Source organism: Canis lupus, chromosome 23 (assembly GCF_011100685.1).
Source record: "Canis lupus familiaris isolate Mischka breed German Shepherd chromosome 23, alternate assembly UU_Cfam_GSD_1.0, whole genome shotgun sequence".
Classification (NCBI taxonomy): Eukaryota; Metazoa; Chordata; class Mammalia; order Carnivora; family Canidae; genus Canis; species Canis lupus.
The window spans coordinates 14,191,585-14,207,361 of NC_049244.1; the positions used below are offsets into that span (position 1 = coordinate 14,191,585).

Below are 15,777 nucleotides of genomic sequence, written 5' to 3' on the forward strand. Positions count from 1 at the left end.
AGGAGCCCGACGTGGGATTCGATCCCGGGTCTCCAGGATCATGCCCTGGGCCAAAGGCAGGCGCTAAACCGCTGCGCCACCCAGGGATCCCAAAATGTGTTTAACTTCTGACCCAAAATTTCATTTCTAGAAATCTATCTTACAGAAATATTAGCACAAATGTACAAGACATTTTTACAAAGATATTCAATGTAGCGTGAAGTGGAAAAGCAGAGACACCTAAATAATCTACCAACAGGGGAATAGCTGAATCAATCAGAGAAGATAATCCATATTATGGAATTTCTAGAAAATAGTTAAAAGGCATATAGTATATCCATATATATTGTTTTGTTTAAAAGGAGAAGCAAAAGTGGTTGGGTGAAAAAATATTGTCAAATAATATTTATTGTATGCTCAACTATTTGCATTGAAAAGTGGATGAATGTATGAGATGGATGGATGGAGGGAAAAATGGATGGATGGATGGATAGATGAGTGGATGGACAGATACGTGGATTGAGGAAGAGTCAGAAGGAAGAGGAGAGGGAAGAAATAGGGAAAGAGAGGAGGTGAGGAAGGATAATATAAATGAATGATAGAGGCAAGTATGCATCCAACAGACTATCCATGCTAATTATCTGTCAGGTCAGGAGATGGGATGAGGTTCATGTACCTCCATTTAAAAATTCTTATATACTGTTGGACTGTTTCAATTTTGGACAAGGAGCATACGCTATTTTGTAGCTAAAATCACTGAATAGTGTCTTAAATCGAAGGAGCTGTGTGTGCTCTCCTTTTAAGCTGAGCGAATCCTGAACTTCAAAGATGGAGGATCGAATCTAACCTTGCCTTTCCCTGCCTCCCTGGGTAAACCCTGCCTCCCTGGGTATCCCCTACGTGCCCTCTGCATTTCAGTTCTTCTCTCAGAAAGTATCCTTCAGCCAAATCCTAAGAACATGTACACAACACCACTTGAGTTAATTCAAGGTAAGTCTCCCCCCAGTATCCAACAGCTTCCCCCCCAATCTCCAGACAAGTAGTTTTCACATTTGAGCAGCATCAGAATCACCTGGAGGGCTTGCTCAAACACAGACTGTGGCACTCACACCCAGAGTTTCTGCTTCCATAGTCTGGTGTGGGGCCCCCAGATTCTACGTTGCTGGCAATTTCTCAGGTGATTCTGCTACTACTGCTCCAGGGGTGAAGAACCACTGCTGTAGGTTGAAGGTGAGCAATAATGTGGGCTCTATAAGGAAGAGGGGCTATGGGCCAGGACCAACCCCACACTCCTTAAGCATCTTGTCCTGCCCGGTGACTAGGTTCCTAAACCACAGAGTATAAGCTCCGTCTCCGAGCCCAGAAGACGGAGTTGAAGACCAGAGACCATGGACGAGGGACACAAAACATGAACACAGAGAAGCTGGGCTCCAGACTCTCAAAGGAAGAAAACTCACCTTCAGAGAAGATGATGTAGTCGTTGCACTCGTCGGAGCTACAGGAACACATAAAGAAAGTCTCCCCCAGCACCTTCTTTTCTTTCATAATGCACTTCGAAGAGGCAGCATCTTCGAGAACAATTCCATGGTAGGTATCCTTGGGGTCATGGCAGAGAGTCTCTAGTGTTATGTTCTCATCATTCTTTCTCCTAGGGTGCAGAGGTTCATGGCAGGGGGAGAAAAGAGATAGAATGAATGAATAAGGCGTGGACAGAAGACCAATCTGGACTGTACTTCCTGCACAAAGTCGTTCAAACAGTGGCAGCTGATTCCTGTTCTCCAACGGTAACACGCTGGCCTCCAGCCTCCAGCCTCCTGTGCTTTTCTACTCATTTCAGTTTTTCTATTGCGTATTCTCAAAACCCATCTAGGATCGGAAACATGAAGACCTTTCTTGGGGGCTGTCTGACTAGAGCACTTTACTGCATGTTAAGTCCTAAGGAAATCAGTAGAAAGGAAAGCATGGTCAACTGAAGACCGCAAGGTCCTCGGAGTTAAACCTTCTGTCCTGAAAGCACTGCCAAGCTCATGCTGCCTCCCCAGTTTATCTGACAAAATGGGGGTCACATCTAGCTGAATTGTTCTCAAGGAGCATTCCGGGAAAGTAGCTGCAGTTCCCCGGGTCTGTTTGCTGGGCCCCAGCATGCTCTGTGTGAGGGCGTATTCCGTATCAGCAGCTGGCTGTGTGGACAGAACAGAACACACTTCCTCGATGAAGCACTGGAAGTTTCTTTGACTCACAGAAAGGAACGGAAGAGGGAAAAAATGAAAACACATGGGAAAGAACTGCAAGGTGTTCTTCATTTGCAGTTCAGTAAAATATTTTATGCCGTCATGAACGAACTGCTTCTACGTTTACTAGCCCTTCACATCACGTAGCTGAAGCCTAACTCAGCTAAGGGCTCAGAGAATCTCTCATGTGGCATTTTGCTGAGGCCCTAGAGAGTGCTCAGTTGGCTCTCTGAGTACATTACATTTAAAAACAACATGACTAATGCCCACTAGTATAATTGCAAAACCAAAATAAAACTCCAGTATCCTTGGAAAAGTACATTATTCTCTGCCTCCTCCAATCTGCTTCTCTCATTAACTTGCCATCTTGGATGACTCCATCCAACGCATCCAACACAGAGGTTGGTCTGACCTCTTTCCTCCAATCCCTGACCTTTTCAGATGCAATGTACCTGTTGTCTTGAATGGTAGTGTCTATATCTAGAGGGGGAGTCTAGGGGAGGGCACCAATCAGGCCCAAATGACTGTCAGTTTTGCAGATATAATCTTCCCTGGAAAGGACTGTGAGTGTGTGCAGGTGAGTGCCTATACATGCCCACATGCCTGCTCACACACACCAGCCTCCCCTCTACAAGCTCACTGCTCACAGCAAGGACAATAGAAGCCAGGCCGAGGCAAGAAGCAGCTGAAGTACAGCCTTTTCCTGAAGAACAGGTGGGGCCATCTCCACAGGGAAAGAGGAACTGGACGGTACCACCTCTGAGAGTGCAACACAATATGTGAACAAGGGGATAAGATGCAGCTGGAAGAGTCTAACTAGGAATGGGAGCCAACGTGTCTGACATCCATGCAACCCAGAGGTGGCTCCTGCAGAGGCATATGTGGCCTTGGTGAAGGAGCTCAAGGGTTCTGGTTCTGGAACTAACACTCCAGCAGGCACAAAAGGAGCAAGCCCTTGCTAAGTAGGTCCCTACTGGTAAAGGAAGGGCCATGATCGGATTCCTTTTTCTAGGGTAGCTAGCAGGGAACTATGTGAAACTTAACTTGGCATGATCACACAGCGAACTGTGTACATTTAAAAATCCTCTTATCCTGGGGCACCCAGGTGGCTCAGTGGATGAGCATCTGCCTTTGGCTCAGGTCATGATCCCAGGGTCCTAGGATCCCTCTGCCTATGTCTCTGCCTCTCTCTCTGTCTCTCATGAATAAATAAATAAAATCTTTTTTAAAAATCCATTTATCCTTCACCCCAAAGCTACTGGGAAGTCTTGGCAAAAATGACAGCCATGAAACTATAGTACCTTCCTTCCTGTCCCCACCGTGGAGTAGATGTATGTGTATGTGCGCATGTGCATGCCCAATGAGGGTTGTTTCCTGGTTTGGGTAACAAAATGAAGGCATGCTCAGTCTTCCATACCCCCAGGTAAAAGAATAGTGTTTCTTCCTTAGGAAGCGTCTAGAGCCAAGGAATGGAATGAGGAAGGTACTGGGAGTCCTGAAGGAAAGTTGCTCTATAACCACTGGGCAGTTCTTCAAGAGAATCTTGCCTTCCACTCCCTTGCTGCTTAGAGAATTAAAATCACAGAGAGGAAATTCAATTAGACTACTTGAGCCTGGGGAAAGTCCTTAACTGCTTTCTCTACTCATTCCTCTAACAGTGCTCCTGGGCACGCAAAGTCAACTTTGCAAAATATCTTTGGATACAGCTGAGCATAGGAAGGGAAAATACAATGAAATAAATACAGACTTCCTTGTCCTGAAACATTAGCTCTGAGCCACTGAAGAGGTTTTTCATGATCCACTCACAAAAGAACCACGAAAATAAAACCAATTTCAGTTCCAGGGGATTTTTATCTTGGAAAGAACTTACACATTTGACATGGTATATGGGTGCACAACTGACTTCAGTTAAATGAACAAGCGAATCCATGAATGAATGAAAGAAACACCAAGATGAATCGAGGCACTGCAACATACTACCAGGATAGAGCCTTTCAGTTTCCACATCTGGCTGTTAGTTTGGGTTCCCTAGAAACAGACCTTAAGGCTGTGAGATTTTTGTGCAGAGAGTTTTTGGAGAGGAACCTGTAAGGGAAGCAGCACTGCACACAGTGGGGATTGAACCACAACGCAGATCTTAGCAACTGACTCTGATCCCTTGGAAGCTGTGAAGCTCGGATGGTGGGTCAGAGCTGTCCTGAAGGACAGCTCCACTCCCCAAGGAGTATTTGTCTTTGCTTAGACAGGTAAAAACAATATTCACTGTATTAACTCTTGATGGCGGGAACAGTGAGGAGACAGGAAGGTTTCCTCTCCTCTACATGGTCGTATTTTCTGAGACAGCAAGAAGTAATGCCTCAATTCTAGTTGTTGGAATCCCAGAGAGACTTGATTCCCATTCAGTCACTGGGTCTTGTACCATGGGTCAATAAAAAAATGTCTTTATTAGATGAGCCTGTCTGGAGTAGTAGAAGTAAGCTGTCTTGCCACAGTGCATATGTAAGTAAGGATGATCAGCAGAGAACAGAAGCAAAGAAGGAACCACTGAAGCCACCCAATCTGGTATCTCAATCTTTCCTGCACTAGACTTGATGGGTGGTCCCTCAGCCTCTCCTGAACTTTGACTCCTCAGAGGAGGAAGCCTGTTTTGCTGTTAAGAAACCACGATTGTGAAAATGTTTAAACTTATACCGAAGCCTGCCCTCTTATAAATTTTATGGATCCTCTTTTTGCCCTTCAGAATTACCCAGAACAAGTTTATTATATTTTCTACTTGAGAACCCACCCAGCACATCTCTCAACAGAATTCATGTCTTCTCTCTACTGGACTTGCTGTGTCTGATTTCATCAGGCATTCCTCACGTGGCAAACTTCCTAAGCCTGCAGTCATGCTGGCCCCTTTGTGTCTCAACATGATCTTTGTCAAAATCCTTTTTGCAAAAGCATTGTTCAAAACCGGACCTGAATGAAGTTGGCAGGTACAGCAAGCTGTCACGACAGCTCTTTGCTCTTAACATTCCTTTAGTTCTTAAGAAACTAGTTCATCCTCAGCATGTACAGAAATTTGCAAGCTGTTCAGATCTACCATCAAGGCTAACTGTATGTGGTCAGAAGACTTGTTCCCCAAACGAGGGGGTGGGAAGATATTTGGGTTTATATCCTCATTTATCAACTGGCAGGGAGATGCCTAGGTTACTTAAGAAAAACTTGGCTAATAAATTAAAAACATCAGGATAAGTCTGAAAATGTTTTATTTCTTTTTCTTTTTTAAAAAATATTTTATTTATTTGTTCATTAGAGACAAGAGAAAGAGGCAGAAATATAGGTAGAAGGAGAAGCAGGCTTCCCTTGGGGATCCGGATGTGGGACTCGATCCCAGGACCCTGGGATCACATCCTGAGCTGAAGGCAGACACTCAACCACTGAGTCACCCAGGTGCCCTGCAAATGTTATATTTCACTAATGAATTTTTACCTTTTTATAAAATGAGGGCTCTTTTAATCTCTATTCTCCTTTTATCTCTTGCTCATACTCCCAATCCATAACTATGAAGGAATCGAAGGATTTGTGAGAATTGTGTATGTGTGTGTATGTGTGTATTAAGATGGGGGGAATGAAAGAGGAGGGGGGGAGAGAGACCAACTATGGCGGAAATGTGATCTAAGAGAAATGCACAGTGCCGATCCAAGAGGCAGATGTAGTATGTAGCCCGTGGTGCTGTGAGTGACATGGCCAGGGTTTCTGACTAAAGAATGAGTTGTTTTTCTGGTGCTCCAAAAAGCTTCCCTTTTTTTTTTTGATAAAGCCTTTCCTCTTCCAATAGCCCTCCTTTCATCATCTCTCCTTCCACAGAACAAGACTGAAATGGCCTCAGAAGAACAAAGCTCCTGGTGTCACTCTGGGGTACCAAGGGGGTGACAGTTAAAATGACGAGTGGCAAATGTCTCTCCTTCATACAAGGAAGGGGCCCTGGATTTTATTGTGAATATTAAAGGTCATCTTACATACTGTCACAGGCATACACACACACACACACACACACACACACAGATGTGTACGTATCTGAGAATGTACAGAATATCTCTGGAAATTCCATTTAATATTTGAAAGACAAATGGCCTGAAGGAAAGGCACATGTGAGGCATGGAGACACCCTCAACTCTATGCACCACGGTGTGCATCACTCACAAAATGGGGGAAAGGAAGATTTTTAAAGGCCACCTTACCAGACAGCCAGACAGACTTCATGTGGCTTCTCACAGATGGATGTAATGCTGCAGTTGCTCATGCAAGATTTCTGGTTGTCACAGGTGGAAGATCTCACATCACAAAATTTACACAATTGTGGAAATTTGATGACACCATTGCTGTCAGTGACCATCATGTCATTATTAACTGGGGAGAGAAAAGAAAGACATGTTAAATGAGTATCTCACTGCTAGGCAGCCTGCCAATGAATTCCTGATGATGTTATGCAATTTCAAATGAACCAAAATAATGCCTTCACATCCAATTAGAATTTCCTTCACATATGCACTTTGTAATGAAAGTCATTGTAGGGTGCTGTGGCTGGGATAGAAGGGGAGGTTCGAGTAACTTCTTGCTTTTGTTAGTGATTACCATAAGGCACTCTAGCTCCAAACACAATCATTCAATCAAGAAACATAAATCTGATTGGTCCACTGCATAGTTATGGGTGCTAGGAGCACAGACAATACTACCTAAAGGAAATTATCATTTAGTTGAGTAGACAGACAAGGAAACAGATGAGGGTAGGGTAACCCAAACTAGAGAGAAGCATGGAGGATAAGGGATCCTGACATGCGTCACCATTCAGATGGGCAGAAACAGATCACAATGGACCAGAGCTGGTGCAAAGGGGTGTTGGCCTACTCAGAGGAGACAGTGGAGGTGAGGTAGGAGACTGCCCTCGTTCTCTTGACCTGCATAGGAAGAGCACTAAGGGCCTTCCTTGCAAGAGACTAGTTCTAATTTCTCCCCATCGCCTTGAGGGAAATCAGGTGATTAATCAACACTGTCTCTGAGACAGAATCCCAAACATTGGTGAGGCTCAAAGCACTGGAGTCCTGCAGGTGAGGACAAGCTAAGTTCCACCTCAAGAGTCTGTTTTATGTCCTGCACAACTACCTCACTCACTTACTTGTTTATCATCGATTCACTAAAATGCAAGCTCCACAAGCTTTTGTCTGCCTTGTTTACATACTGGGTCTCCAGTGTGAAGAGGAGGACCTGCTACATAGAAGATATCCAAAAGTATCTGTTGAATGAGTGACTGAATAGTGAATACACAAAGGGATGAATATAACAAGTTCACATTTGGCTCTTTAAACCAAGTAGAGGGATCCCTGGGTGGCTCAGCGGTTTAGTGCCTGCCTTTGACCCAGGGCGTGATCCTGGGGTCCCAGGATCAAGCCCCACATCGGGCTCCCTGCGTGGAGCCTGCTTCTCCCTCTGCCTGTGTCTCTGCCTCTCTCTCTCAGTCTGTGTCTCTCATGAATGAATAAATAAAATCTTTAAAAAAAAATAAACCAAGTAGAAAAGGATACAGAAATTCTTCAGACGGGGAGGGTTGCAATTATAAATGCGATATTCATTCATAGTCATCCATAACACGTTAAAGATAGACCGTTTTGAGAAAAACCCATGCTACATGTTGAAAGGCCATTAAAAAAGGTGTAACACTGCCGCCCCCATCTTTTTCATCCAAGAGATCTATCTATTGGCAAAAATGGAAGTTAAAGGGATGAGTTTGGAGAGTCAAGTGAAGTAGGACAAGGCTATGAGGCATTTGGTCAACAAACATGACTTAGAGACACTTCCAAGCTAGGCTAAGAAATGTTATGTGCCTAGACCACCTGTAGCACTGGCCACTAGGAAGCTGGGAGGTGTGCTTCTCCCAGGGATCTCTGTTGGAATGGCCTGAGGCAAGCCTCCTCATCTCCTTCCTCTGTCAAGCATGCTCCTGCCTAATGCCAGGCAAACAACTTCAATGTCCTCCCATGGTATCTCTCTGTCCTGTGAATTTTAGATTTCTGTCATCCACACTTTGCCACGAAACCCTTTTTGTCACTTGAGCATAGCACCTGTTTCCTAGGTGTCTAAAAATACAAACATATATAAATTTAAGATTTGCTTTCTTGTGGTAACATTAAATATAGAAGGAAAAAAAAAACCTCATTCATCCCTCTCAGGCCTCAAGTTCATTTCAGGAAGTATATTTTTAGGCAACAAACTATTTTGAAATTTGTCTCCCAGACCAAGGGCCCTATGCTAAGCTAAAAATACAGGCCAAAATGCTTTCTGAACTTTGTGTTCAACTTGGTATTAAGACGACAATAAATATATATATTTTCCTACAACAGTTAGATTTGCATCTTTCTGTGAAACAACTAATTTAACCCTCTAGGTTTCCCTATAAGAATGGGTGAAACAACAAAAGCCTGGGTCATATTTTGCTTATGAGATTTTGTGTTTTTGGTATAGGGTATATTTTACACGAACAAACATGTCTTTGCTGGTTAGGAAGCTTTGTTGTTTTTAAATATAAAATCTAACCTCCATGAAATGGAATTCAGCCTTTTTTCATTTTAGAATTTCAGCTTGTACTAGTTAGTAGTTATCAACTTTGAGGGCATGTTAGAATCAATCACCTAGGAAATTTCAAAAATAATAAGTCCTGAGTCCCACTTCCAGATTTGCTGATTTAATTATTCTAGAAGGTGGCCTGAACATCAGGATTTTTTGAAGCTGCCTAGATATTCCAATGTGCACCCTAGGCAGAGAACATTGACCTAGAATGAACTGAAAACAACACGACTGGCACAAAACAAAAAGGCACCACACCACCACACGTACACACACACATGCACACATTCACACACAACTTCTGTGACAGTGAAGGAGCAGTCCTTCAATAATCTGGAAGGAGTTTTCTTGTGAAAAACAGGTTCTTAAAGCTATGTGATGAATTCTTTTACACCTCACATGGAAAGGAGTCCTTTGCTGGGCTGGCCAATGATTTTCTAACACAAGCTAAGAAGTGTGAGAAAAGCTAGAGGAGGCAGGAGTGAAAGGAGAGAAGTGCAAACAGTGAGTCTGCTGTTAGAAGCCACAGAGGCGGCCACAGAAGTGTTGACAAGTATAAGTGGTTTAGATCTGATGCCTACAAAACACAATCAACAGTGAAAACACAAAACACAAAAGAGGGCCATGAAAGAAAGAAAGAAGAAAGAAAGAAAGAAAGAAAGAAAGAAAGAAAGAAAGAAAGAAAGAAAGAAAGAAAGAAAGAAAGAAAGAAAGAGAAAGAAAGAAAGAAAGAAAGAGAATAGAGAAGGGTCACCAAGCTTCATAGCTCTGGAGGTGTTACTCAGACCGCAGTCTGCAAACGGGGCCCCTGGAGACATACAGGTGTATGATGCACACTGCCTACTGTAAGACCCAGGAAGGGAAGACCTTTGCAATGAACTCTGGGAAAAATGCAAACAGCCAATTTCACTCTGTTCTCAGAGACACAGGCCTATGGGGGAGGGGATGGCGTACAATGGGAACTCATACATGAAGTACCTACTGTGTGCCACTTAAAGTACGTAAGTGATCACATATCATGTCATAAGTACCCAGTGAGGAGGCCTCATTTTTCTATTTATTATTGTAAAAGTCGACTGCTGCTAAGGTGAACAGATTTTTTTTTTTTAATTTTTATTTATTTATGATAGTCACACACAGAGAGAGAGAGAGAGGCAGAAACACAGGCAGAGGGAGAAGCAGGCTCCATGCACCGGGAGCCCGATGTGGGATTCGATCCCGGGTCTCCAGGATCACGCCCTGGGCCAAAGGCAGGCGCCAAACCGCTGCGCCACCCAGGGATCCTGGTGAACAGACTTTTTAGTGTGATCAGCTTTTTTTGTTTTGTTTTGTTTTGTTTTAAATTTGAAAGCCTTTACTAGGGGCATATTCACTATAATGCATAACGTCTTCTCCCCATTCCTCAGCCAGCCACTCCCTACTAACTGACCTCAGGAGGCTCCCACCTTGACAACCCCAGCCAGTCAATAACTGTCAGTCTCTGCTTTAAGCCTTGTGAATTACGTGTTGATGGGATAGGGTGAATTATAAAGGGTAAAGCTACCCTTAAGCTTTGTTGGAGGTCACCGAATTTTGATTAAAAACTTTAGTAAAGTCAGTCTGGGGAGAAGGGTGAGACATACACACAGTTTTGCTCATCATTGCAGAGGGCTGACTAACAGGTATCCTGAAGACCCATAAACCCCTCCTGAAGAATCCAAGGACTGGCCCAGTGTCCTCAAGGGTCACTAATAGCACCCTAAATAGTACACCATTCATCGGAGTGGGGTGGAGGGCTCCTGGGGGCAGGAAAGGAGGCAACGGCTTATTCACTGTAGACACAATTACATCTGTACATTCCAATCATAGGGAAAAGAAGTTACAATTGCGATTGCAAGTATCAACCATTTTATGTTCAATAATGTTCATGAAGCCTAAGTAATGGAGAATAAATGTATATATGTCAATAGCCAGGGACAAAGATAGTACCCTAAACAGCACAACAAAACACATCTGATAAACCCCAAAATAAACCCTAACCAACTTCAAAATTACTTCCAATTCAGGTTAAATTACTCTCCTGTGTCCTTAGTTAATATGTTCTCATGTGAAGGCAGTGTATTTTAGTGTCTATAGGCCCTCTGCATGCAGCTGACCATCCTCAGGGAATTTTCAACCCATAACAGGCAAATTTGTTATTCATAATGTCCCCCCGAAAGAGGTTCCACTAAGAGTATTTCTCACCTAGAAAGTCATTCACTAAAGGAAGTGAGCATGGGCAGCTTCTTTCAGCATATGATGGGGTCACATGGCACATCATATTTCACTTCTCTTCAAACAAACCCATGAGTAATATCAAGACCTTCAGTCTGGGTCATGCTGCCTTCCTCATTTTGGGGCATATTTTCCCCAAACTCATTGCCTGGAGACACAAGTTACAAGTCTTGAGAATATGAATTAAGTAAATGCTTAGCTGTGTCTATCTGGAAAAGTACTGTTATCTTTGAAGATCAGAGATAAGCAGCCTAATAAGGTTATCTTAGATTTCCTCCAGATAAATATAGGGAATTTTGGATATAAATTCTTAGTCCAGGGATCCCTGGGTGGCGCAGCGGTTTGGCGCCTGCCTTTGGCCCAGGGCGCGATCCTGGAGACCCGGGATCGAATCCCACGTCAGGCTCCCGGTGCATGGAGCCTGCTTCTCCCTCTGCCTGTGTCTCTGCCTCCCTCTCTCTCTCTATGTGACTATCATAAATAAAAAAAAAAAAAAAAAAAAAAAAAAAAAAAAAAAAAAAAAAATTAAATTCTTAGTCCATATCTTGGGAATGGTATCAACTATTAACTAAACAATTAGGTAAAATCTCAAGACTCCACAAATAATCTTAAACACTATTCATGTGTCTTTAAATTCATGCATCTATCTACTATTGTTTAGTGGTGTGTTTGGGGGGTAGGACACTTAAGAATTAATTTATTCTACAAATGCTTGTGACTGTCTTGCTAAGTGCTATATATTTCAGAGCAAGACCATGAAAATTAATACAACTACCTGCAGCACCTCAAAGAATAATCCATGGCAACTGGCAAACAGAACTTAGTATGCTTCTGAGCAGTGCTTCTCAGATGTTAAGAGGGACACAAAGCTTTTGGGAATACGTTTAACCCACAGGTGTGGGGTAGTGTATTGGCTCAGGGGCGAGCAAGTCTGAAATTTATAGGGCAGGCCAGCAGGCTGGAAATTCAGGCAGGAATGAAAGTGGCAGTGTTGAAACAGAATTTCTTCTCTGGGAAAACTTTTCTGCTCCCAAGGCCTTCTAATGTATGAAAGAGGCTCAGTCACATTGCCGGGGCTAATCTCCTTTATTTAAAGTCTAGGGACTGTAGTTGTTAATCACATCTGCAAAGTACCTTCACAGCAACACCCAGGTCAATGCGTGATGGAAGAACTGGGCCCCGTAACCTGACCAAGCCCTCATCACACTGAGCATTACAGGTAGGAGCTGAGACCGTTCTCAGGTTAGGCCCATGCTGCTGGTTTGTATGTTGAATGGGAAGGCAAGGGTGAACTGGGTTTTTGACTGGCCACTATTTCCCTTTCTCCACTCATGCCGGATCCAGCAAAATTAAATACTATTCCTCACCTTTTTTACAGGCATGTCTCATCTTACAGTTCTTTCCATCTGCTTTTCTCTTGAGTCTGGCCTCTTAAACGATCACAGGCCCAGAGGCTCTGATCACCATATGGGCCCAGAATTGAAAGACTTGTTCTCTGAAAGAAGGTTTTTAATTGCAGTTGGCATTTCAGAGTCAGACACTGAGGCAACCATCTGGCAGGCAGCCGCCATGGTCTGTGATGCTGGCAACAAACACCCCATGGCCCCCGAGACCAGGTGGGACAAGTGTATTGGTCCGTCACACACATCCTCCTCTCTAGAACAAAGCAGCAAGTCAAGCAGCCTCAGAGGAGTCCCTTCATGATCCTTCATGAAAAAAAGACATTTCCAAGTGAATAAAATACTTTGGCCCATTACTATAAATAAGCAAAAAACACCTTGTGATTAAGTCAAAGATATTTTAAGTCAAGGAATATTTTTTCTTCTCTACAGCATACCTGGAAAGTCTAACACAATGCAATACCTTCTGTTTTTAGTTTCAAAAGTGCTTGAACCCTCACTCTCTAAGTAATTATAAATATCTTGAGAGCAGGGGAGGTGGGCTTTCCTTCAAGTGATGGTCCTACTTGGTCTCTGGAGCACTAGGATCAGTAGGAGAGAAACCACCATGTAGTTACCTTGGAGACCACGGTATGGATAGGAGAGAAATAGAGGCAGAAGCAGAATTATCAAATGCAACCTACTTGCCTTTAAATTTAAGCAGGACGCCAGAAAAGGAGAAAGAGCTGCTAGAGTCTGTCTTTGAAGAATGGGTGGTTTTGAGAAGTAGGAGAACAAAAAGACACCCTGGGCTGAGAACATAGCTCAAACCAGGAAAGGGTGAGCAAAATGAGGGATGCAGACAATCTAGAGACGAGATCTCTGAAGACAGAGAATCGTTCAACAAATACGCATCCTGCATTTTACAGATGGGAAGACAGAGAGGCACATGGATGTTCTGGTGTGTACGCTGTTCATACAACTGGCCAGACCTAAATGAGATTTAGAAAAGGCAAGGAGAGTTGAGGAGGTAGAGAAAAAGGCCCAGCAGAAGCACAGGATCAAAAACAGAATCTCAGACTTTGTCCACCTACTCTCATAATAGAAACATTCTATGCTAGACATGAACTGAATAAACTCAAGGCCTGGTATAAAGACTTAAAAGTCAGGGGCTGGCAAGTAAACTAATGGATCTGGACAGTTGTCAACCATCCTAATAAAACTTCACTAAAACCCCGGTAACTGTTGGGGCACTCGGGTGGCTCAGTGGTTGCGCATCTGCTTTTGGCTCAGATCACGGTCCAGGGTCCTGGGACGGAGTTCTGCAACAGGCTACCTTGCAGGAAGCCTGCTTCTCCCTCTGCCTATGTCTCTACCTTTCTCTGTGTGTCTCTTATGAGTGAATATATAAAATCTTTAAAAAAAAATAGTATAGGTAACTGTGAATGAATTAGAGAGGAGGGATATGTGTGTGTGTGTATGTGAATGTGTATGTTCCCTCCCTCTTTGACTAATTCAACTGAGGAATTTGGCTTTGAAGGTTTGGGTTTCTTTTCTTTCCTTTTACTTTTTTTCTTGTTTTACTTTTTAGGCCTTTTTGGTAAAATGAGTTGAATTGCTCACTATGGGTTGCTTTAAGGAAAACTGCATAAACAAACAGAGAGATTTGTATTCACCCAACAAGTGAATTAAGGGATAAAGGAATGCTTCAAGGGGATTAATCCAATAGGGTACTTTAAGTTGAAAACTTGACTGTGTCTTTAAAAGAGGATTTTTAAAATTTGATTTACAAGGAAAAATTGTAAAGCCATATATAGAATAAAACAAGCTGTAGCTGAATGGAAAAAGTAATTGGCATTTTCTAGTGACAAACATAAAATAACTGAGCTGGAGTTTCAATTGCAAACTTCTCAATTGAACACTCCCCAGCTCCTATCGCTCCAAATAGCTCCCAATATGCACACTCTGTTTTCTTGCTTAGCCCTGAATTTCTTGGATCGCTGAGGATGATGTGCAGCTTGAGTTCTCCCAGCACTTGCTGAATCTGCTTTCTTTTTTTTTGGATATATGTCCCAGAATCAGGTCACATATCAGGTGACAAAACCCAAACACTTAAAATGACTCTTGCAGATGGAAATATCTATATTATTGCCAAAGGCAGTATTTCAGAACCCTTGCATTTTTGCCATATTCAAAGAGCTGAAAAACTTTTAGCTCTCTCAATCATCTTCCTTCATCTTTAATAGGGATCTAGTAGAAAAACAGCCCTCAAAAAGCTGGGCAGGGGTGAGCAGTTGGCCACAAATAGCACCATCCATACGTGGCAATTTTAGTTTATCATTGAGAAAGCTGATTTTCACAGTGTGTTTTATCTGGCAAATCCTAACTATGGAGACTTTGAGATTAGCCAATACCAGGAGCATGCAAGGGCTGGGGCTGAGAAAAAGAGGAAACCAGTTGAAAAAATTAAGCCACACTGATGCAAATGGATACTATACCAAGTGAAGGAGTACAATTTGGTACTATTTCACAAACTGTCAACACTGTAACTGTTCTTCCCCTGGGAAATGTTTTAAAGTTGATACTTTATGTAAAGTAATAGTAACTGAGAAAATAATTCTTCCTGAGTTGATACAGCTTGGATGGTATACTGAGGCAACAAGCAAAAGGCTCCAGAGATTATTGCAAGTAAATGTGATTAACTTAACTCTCTTGGTGACAAACACTATTGGTAGATAGCCCAATAGAGGCAAGAAAATGAGCACACAATTTATGGAGTGCTACAGCATTCCAATTCAGCTCAAATAATATGTTACTAGAAAAATTAGCCAACATAAAACCAACATGCATTATGTATCTGCTCAGTGAGCCCTCTCATCTTAAACCCTTACGGCAAGGATGTAAGATAGTACAAGACAAGATGCTTACACTCTTGCAAGGAACCAAAAAAAAAAAAGTACAAAAATGATTTTTATCAAAAGAACTTTGGAGATGGGAAGACTCTACATGGAGATGTGCTTCTTAATGAAGTTATTCATTTAATATTTAAACAATATTTTATCTCGAAGCACTGACGCAACCTAATGCCAAATTCAAAACCTAATAGAAAATCTGAGGTTTTTTTTTTTTTTTAAGGTAGGAACTATTAGAGGATCAGAAAAAATAGGCACTTGAGCCATTTGTTTCAACTAAGCAAGGAATTTGACCTGTGTATCAATTTCCTCTGAGATCCTACTTTTCATTTAGAGAATTTCTCTGTAGAGGCTTTCTCCCCTTCTCTTTAACATGTGCAGCAGCATCCTGGTGCATGCCTGGTGCCTGAGAGATTT

At 42.6% G+C, this 15,777-nt stretch overlaps 1 protein-coding gene across 2 annotated transcripts in view; it reads right to left on the reverse strand.

The window, feature by feature from the left end:
• The window catches only part of TGFBR2 (transforming growth factor beta receptor 2), an 89,959-nt gene that overhangs the window by 47,391 nt on the left and 26,791 nt on the right, over positions 1-15,777 (reverse strand). The window contains exons 1-3 of one of the 2 annotated variants that reach the window (XM_038570627.1): positions 11,040-11,130; positions 6,437-6,605; positions 1,437-1,627 (exon numbers count right to left, since the gene is read on the reverse strand). In XM_038570627.1, coding sequence (XP_038426555.1) covers positions 1,437-1,627; positions 6,437-6,605; positions 11,040-11,115 — 436 coding nt within the window. In that variant the 5' untranslated portion in view covers positions 11,116-11,130. Of the gene's footprint in view, positions 1-1,436; positions 1,628-6,436; positions 6,606-11,039; positions 11,131-15,777 lie in introns of those variants that run through there. The other variant, XM_038570626.1, reaches the window with a different exon arrangement.